General features: G+C 32.1%; 1 protein-coding gene across 1 annotated transcript in view; it reads right to left on the bottom strand.

Annotated features, from left to right (window-relative positions):
- Positions 1-7,500, bottom strand: part of chd5 (chromodomain helicase DNA binding protein 5) — a 136,088-nt gene that overhangs the window by 32,240 nt on the left and 96,348 nt on the right. Inside the window, exons 27-28 of the mRNA XM_062037812.1 lie at positions 4,101-4,189; positions 3,908-4,041 (exon numbers count right to left, since the gene is read on the bottom strand). Coding sequence (XP_061893796.1) covers positions 3,908-4,041; positions 4,101-4,189 — 223 coding nt within the window. The remainder of the gene's footprint in view (positions 1-3,907; positions 4,042-4,100; positions 4,190-7,500) is intronic.

Below are 7,500 nucleotides of genomic sequence, written 5' to 3'. Positions count from 1 at the left end.
TATAAAAATTCAGTGCAAAGAAATTCGAAAACATTTTACAATTAATTTTTATGGACTGAATTTCTAAACACGCATTTTGCTAACTTTTTTTTTCTCAATATAATTGTTATCATAATTTGATGTAAAAATAAATAAGTTTATAAAAATTCAGTGAAAAGAAATTCAAAAAAATGTTACAATGAATTTTTATACACTGAATTTTTAAAGACGCATTTTGCTAAAAAAAAAAATGTTTCAATAAAATTGTCAGCATAATTTGATGTAAAAAAAAAATCAGTGTAAAAAAAATTCTAAAAGATTATACACTGAATTTTTAAACACACATTTTGCGAACATTTTTTTTTCATAACCTTGTCATCAAAATTTGATGTAAAAAAATTCAGTTTATAAAAATTCAGTACAAAGAAATTAATAATTTTTTTTACAATAAATCTTTATACACTACATTTTAAAACACTATATTTTTAAACATGCATTTTGCCAAAAAAAAAAATCCAATTTTTTTTTTTGCATAATTTGATGTTAAAAAAAATAAAATAATAAAAGTTTATAAAAATTCAGTGAAAATAAATTTAAAAAATGTTTACAATGATTTTTTATACACTGAATTTTTAAAGACGCATTTTGCTAAAAAAAAAATGTTTCAATAAAATTGTCAGCATAATTTGATGTAAAAAAAAAAAAACAGTGTAAAAAAAAAATTCTAAAAGATTATACACTGAATTTTTAAACACACATATTGCGAACATTTTTTTTCCATAACATTGTCATCAAAATTTGATGTAAAAAATGTCAGTTTATAAAAATTCAGTACAAAGAAATATATATATATTTTTTACAATAAATCTTTATACACTACATTTTAAAACACTATATTTTTAAACATGCATTTTGCCAAAAAAAAAATTCAATTTTTTATTTTTTTGCATAATTTGATGTTAAAAAAAAAAAAAAAAAGTTTATAAAAATTCAGTGAAAACAAATTCAAAAAAATGTTACAATGAATTTTTATACACTGAATTTTTAAAGACGCATCTTGCTAAAAAAAAAAATGTTTCAATAAAATTGTCAGCATAATTTGATGTAAAAAAAAATCAGTGTAAAAAAAATTCTAAAAGATTATACACTGAATTTTTAAACACACATTTTGCGAACATTTTTTTTCCATAACATTGTCATCAAAATTTGATGTAAAAAAATTCAGTTTATAAAAATTCAGTACAAAGAAATTAATTTTTTTTTTTTTACAATAAATCTTTATACAATACATTTTAAAACACTATATTTTTAAACATGCATTTTGCCCCAAAAAAAAATTCAATTTTTTTTTTTTTGCATAATTTGATGTTAAAAAAAATAAAAATAAAAGTTTTAAAAAATTCAGTGAAAAGAAATTTAAAAAATGTTTACAATGATTTTTTATACACTGAATTTTTAAAGACGCATTTTGCTAAAAAAAAAAATTTTCAATAAAATTGTCAGCATAATTTGATGTAAAAAAAAATCAGTGTAAAAAAAATTCTAAAAGATTATACACTGAATTTTTAAACAAACATTTTGCGAACATTTTTTTTCCATAACATTGTCATCAAAATTTGATGTAAAAAAATTCAGTTTATAAAAATTCAGAACAAAGAAATTAATTATTTTTTTTTACAATACATCTTTATACACTACATTTTAAAACACTATATTTTTAAATATGCATCTTGCTAAAAAAAAAAATTCCAATTTTTTTTTGTTGCATAATTTGATGTTAAAAAAAATAAAATAAAGTTCATAAAAATTCAGTGAAAAGAAATTCAAAAATTTTTTACAATGATTTTTTGTACACTGAATTTTTAAAGACGCATTTTGCTAACATTTGTTTTTTCAGTAAAATTGTCAGCATAATTTGATGTAAAAATAAATAAGTTTATAAAAATTCAGTGCAAAGAAATTAGAAAAAAGTTTACAATTAATTTTTATGGACTGCATTTCTAAACACGCATTTTGCTAACTTTTTTTTTTCTTCAATATAATTGTTACCATAATTTGATGTAAAAAAAAAAAGTTTATAAAAATTCAGTACAAAGAAATTAATTATTTTTAAAAAATAAATCTTTATACACTACATTTTAAAACACTATATTTTTAAACATGCATTTTGCTAAAAAAAAAAAAAAAAATCAAATTTTTTTTTTTTGCATAATTTGATGTTAAAAAATAAATAAATAAATAAAGTTTATAAAAAATTCAGTGAAAAGAAATTCAAAAAATGTTTACAATGATTTTGTATACACTGAATTTTTAAAGACGCATTTTGCTAACATTTGTTTTTTCAATAAAATTGTCAGCATAATTTGATGTAAAAATAAATAAGTTTATAAAAATTCAGTGCAAAGAAATTAGAAAAAAAATTACAATTAATTTTTATGGACTGCATTTCTAAACACGCATTTTGCTAAAAAAAAAATTTCAATAAAATTGTCAGCATAATTTGATGTAAAAAAAAAAATCAGTATAAAAAAAATGGAGAATTTTGTTCACAATCATTATGAGAGACAAAAACACACGTACAATTCTGGAGAAAGAGCTCCCAGTTTTTTTCCAGTAAAATCTAAAGATTGTTTTTTTACAACGTACGAAAAGAATATCTAATAATCAAATGCACAGAAAATTATGTAATATATACCGTAAACTCCGGACTGTAAGCCGCTACTTTTTTCCTACACTTTGAAACGATGCGGCTAATTCATGTATGTTTCTTCGCTGACGGCCAAAATGCAAATAGTAAAAAAACAAAAACATAAGCGCATTCGTGCTATGGCGCCATATTTTGGACGAGTTTGCTCACTGCAGGTGTTGCAGTGTCCTTCCATTTAGTGCTTTCAACCGGAAGTAGAAGTGCCGTTCCGTCTTCTTGCCATCCATAGCGTTCCTACTCGTGTGGCCTCTTCATTCATATATGGAAAATATTTGTTTTGTCTAAAATTTAGCGGGTGGTAGAAAACGAGTGTGACATGCCTGCATTACGTGTCTGTGTTTACTAACAAGACATCATGGCGGAGCCGAAGCCGAGTTTCTTAACATGGAGATATTCTCACTACTTTTCTTTTGTCGAGCACAAAGAAGGGATCATTTTATTTAAATGTCAGTTGTGTTTTGGATCAAAGATCCTATCCACTGCCCAAAACAGCAATTCAAATCTGCTGAAACAGCTACAAAAGCAACATGCTTCGACGAAGCTAGTAAAGAGAGACACAGACTCCGATGCCACTTCACCTCCACCTAAGGATTTTAATGGAGGGACTGCTAGCCAGGACAACATTGATAGAGCTATGTGCTAGAAGAAATGCAGGCTATTTCTACAGTGGCGTCGCCCGCTTTCAGGCAGCTAATTAGCATGATAGCGGGCGTCAAACGGCAAATGGCACAAAACATGTTCTAAGTTCCTGGACACAGTGGACAGTGAGGACATAAACATGGAAAGCGAGCTAAAGAAAACACTCCAAACTCTGCCTCTGCTCATTATTCATCACTGAATCTACACACACTCTGTCAATTCTCTTTCATTCTAGACTTCTAGAGTGTTTGATCTCTAAATGTATAGACTATGAAGTTCACAAACATAAAGATGCTAGTGGGCCAGGCCAATCTTTCCTTATCTCTAAACTAAAACTGGGGAAATGTGTAGAGTGTTCTGGGCTTCAGTACAGTGTTGATGTCCTGAAGACATGATTATATTTCACAATTCCTTGAGGGAAAAAAAGCTAAATAGTTACTTTTTATAGTAACGCATTACTTTTTGGTGTAAGTAACCGAGTTAGTAACTGAGTTACGTTTGAAATAAAGTAATTAGTAACTAGTTACTGGTTTTCAGTAACTAACCCAACACTGTCAGCGAGTAAAAAAAAGTGAGGCCCACCTGAACTCGCGCTCACTCTTGCCTCTCAGGTCGCGCACCAGCCAGTGGGAGGTGAAGGCGTCCTGCGGGGGCATGCCCCAGCGCATGATGGCGTTCAGAAAAGCCTTCCTCTGCCGCGTGTTGAAGCCCAGCACCTGTGCCAGCACAACACACCTGTGACCACCGCCAGACCACCAGGGCCGGCTTCCCTCACCTCGATGCTGCCGCCAACACGCGCCAGCAGGGGCGGCAGAGGTTTGTCCTTCTCGTTCCTCAGGTGTCTGCGAGAGTGGCGGCGCCCACCTGCCCAGATGGGAAAAGGTGCTGTGTCAGTCCTACTCCTTCCTGTCATTAGGCACACCTGCACACTGTAATGACACTCCATGATAAGTGAGATGATGTCATTAGGCACACCTGCACACTGTAATGACACTCCATGATAAGTGAGATGATGTCATTAGGCACACCTGCACACTGCAATGACACTCCATGATAAGTGAGATGATGTCATTAGGCACACCTGCACACTGTAATGACACTCCATGATAAGTGAGATGATGTCATTAGGCACACCTGCACACTGTAATGACACTCCATGATAAGTGAGATGATGTCATTAGGCACACCTGCACACTGTAATGACACTCCATGATAAGTGAGATGATGTCATTAGGCACACCTGCACACTGTAATGACACGCCATGATAAGTGAGATGATGTCATTAGGCACACCTGCACACTGTAATGACACACCATGATAAGTGAGATGATGTCATTAGGCACACCCGCACACTGTAATGACACTCCATGATAAGTGAGATGATGTCATTAGGCACACCTGCACACTGTAATGACACTCCATGATAAGTGAGATGATGTCATTAGGCACACCTGCACGCTGTAATGACACTCCATGATAAGTGAGATGATGTCATTAGGCACACCTGCACGCTGTAATGACACTCCATGATAAGTGAGATGATGTCATTAGGCACACCTGCACGCTGTAATGACACTCCATGATAAGTGAGATGATGTCATTAGGCACACCTGCACACTGTAATGACACTCCATGATAAGTGAGATGATGTCATTAGGCACACCTGCACACTGTAATGACACTCCATGATAAGTGAGATGATGTCATTAGGCACACCTGCACGCTGTAATGACACTCCATGATAAGTGAGATGATGTCATTAGGCACACCTGCACACTGTAATGACACTCCATGATAAGTGAGATGATGTCATTAGGCACACCTGCACACTGTAATGACACTCCATGATAAGTGAGATGATGCTGATGCTGACTGTACTTCACTACGTGACATTAGAAACCTGTCATTCATCACTGTCAATCAAGCACATGTCATGAATAATGCAAATATTATGTAGACATTTAATGATTAGGTAGATAAGATATATTATTATATTATATTATTATATATTCTCAGTGTTTTGCAGTGCATGTCTGCAACTTGTTCACATTTTTATGTTAATAGTATTTGTTCAATACTAGAGTCATTGTATGTTATGAAAAATTAAGATATATATATATATATTATCGGCCGATAAATGCGTTAAAATGTAATATCGGAAATTATCAGTATCGGTTTTTTTATTATCGGTATCTTTTTTTTTTGTTTTTTTTTTAAATTTTTAAAATTAAATCCACATAAAAAACACGATACACTTACAATTAGTGCACCAAGCCAAAAAACCTCCCTCCCCCATTTACACTCATTCACACAAAAGGGTTGTTTCTTTCTGTTATTAATATTCTGCTTCCTACATTATATATCAATATATATCAATACAGTCTGCAAGGGATACAGACCGTAAGCACACATGATTGTGCGTGCTGCTGCTCCACTAATAGTACTAACCTTTAACACTTCATTTGACTCATTTTCATTAATTACTAGTTTCTATGTTTTTACAAATGATGACAGATGTGAACAAGAGCATGTATTGTCTTTGTGTGATGATGTAAATGAGGTGTGGTTGTATTGTATATTAAGTATGTGTACATTAAAGGGCATTTTATGACTTTTCTTAATTTAAAAACATGCTATAGTATGTTTTTATTGTCATCATTTTATTGCATGATTTTTGTATCCCTTTAATTTAGGTAGTCAGGGACTGCAGATGGAAATGAGCTATTTAGCTATAATCTGGTACAGAACATATCTGTCTTTGAGCTTCATGTTTCTGTGCATTGTCCCTTCAAATAAAGACTACATTAAACTATGTAACTGTTTATATATTGTTTTACTTTCTTTTTTATTCAAGAAAATGTTTTTAATTTATTTTTCTTATTTTATTTTATTAATTTTTTTAAAAAGTACCTTATCTTCACCATACCTGGTTGTCCAAATTAGGCATAATAATGTGTTATTCCACGACTGTATGTATCGGTTGATATCGGTATCGGTTGATATCGGTATCGGTAATTAAATAGTTGGACAATATCGGAATATCGGATATCAGCAAAAAGCCATTATCGGACATCCCTAATATATATATATATATATATATATATATAAATATAAATATATATATATATATATATATATATATATATATATATATATATATATATATATATATATATATATATATATATATATATATATATATATATATTAGGGTTGTACGGTATACTGGTGTTAGTATAGTACCGCGATACTAACGAATCATTTTCAATACTATATCATTCTGAAACGTGCCAGTCCCGCAGCCATATATACACATACACACGTATACTGTATATGTATGTATGTAAATATGTGTATATATACACACACACAAAGTTTATACACACACATATGAGTATATATGTGTAATGTGATATCTATACACACATATATATAGAAGCATTTAAGTCCCATCTTAAAACACATTTGTATAATCTAGCCTTTAAATAGACCCCCCCTTTTTTAGACCAGTTGATCTGCCGTTTCTTTTCTTCTCTCCTCTTCTCCCCTGTCCCTTGCGAGGGGGAGTCGCATAGGTCCGGTGGCCATGGATGAAGTGCTGGCTGTCCAGAGCCGGGACCCCGGGTGGACCACTAGCCTGTGCATCGGTTGGGGACATCTCTGCGCTGCTGACCCGTCTCCGCTCGGGATGGTTTCCTGTTGGCCCCGCTGTGGACTGGACTCCCGCTGATGTGTTGGATCCACTGTGGACTGGACTTTCACAATGTTATGTCAGACCCACTCGACATCCGTTGCTTTCGGTCTCCCCTAGAGGGGGGGGGTTACCCACATATGCGGTCCTCTCCAAGGTTTCTCATAGTCATTCACCGACGTCCCACTGGGGTGAGTTTTTCCTTGCCCGTATGTGGGCTCTGTACCGAGGATGTCGTTGTGGCTTGTACAGCCCTTTGAGACACTTGTGATTTAGGGCTATATAAATAAACATTGATTGATTGATTGATTGATTGACATATATACACACACATAAATATATACATGCACTATATATATACATACACATATATATGTGGGTGTATACATATATATATATATATATATATATATATATATATCACTGCCTTTTTAAATACAATGATACCAAGGTAAGCAAACAATTATTGTGAGAAATATATAT

Source organism: Entelurus aequoreus, linkage group LG26 (assembly GCF_033978785.1).
Source record: "Entelurus aequoreus isolate RoL-2023_Sb linkage group LG26, RoL_Eaeq_v1.1, whole genome shotgun sequence".
Classification (NCBI taxonomy): Eukaryota; Metazoa; Chordata; class Actinopteri; order Syngnathiformes; family Syngnathidae; genus Entelurus; species Entelurus aequoreus.
This window is presented reverse-complemented; position numbering and strand designations above follow the sequence as displayed.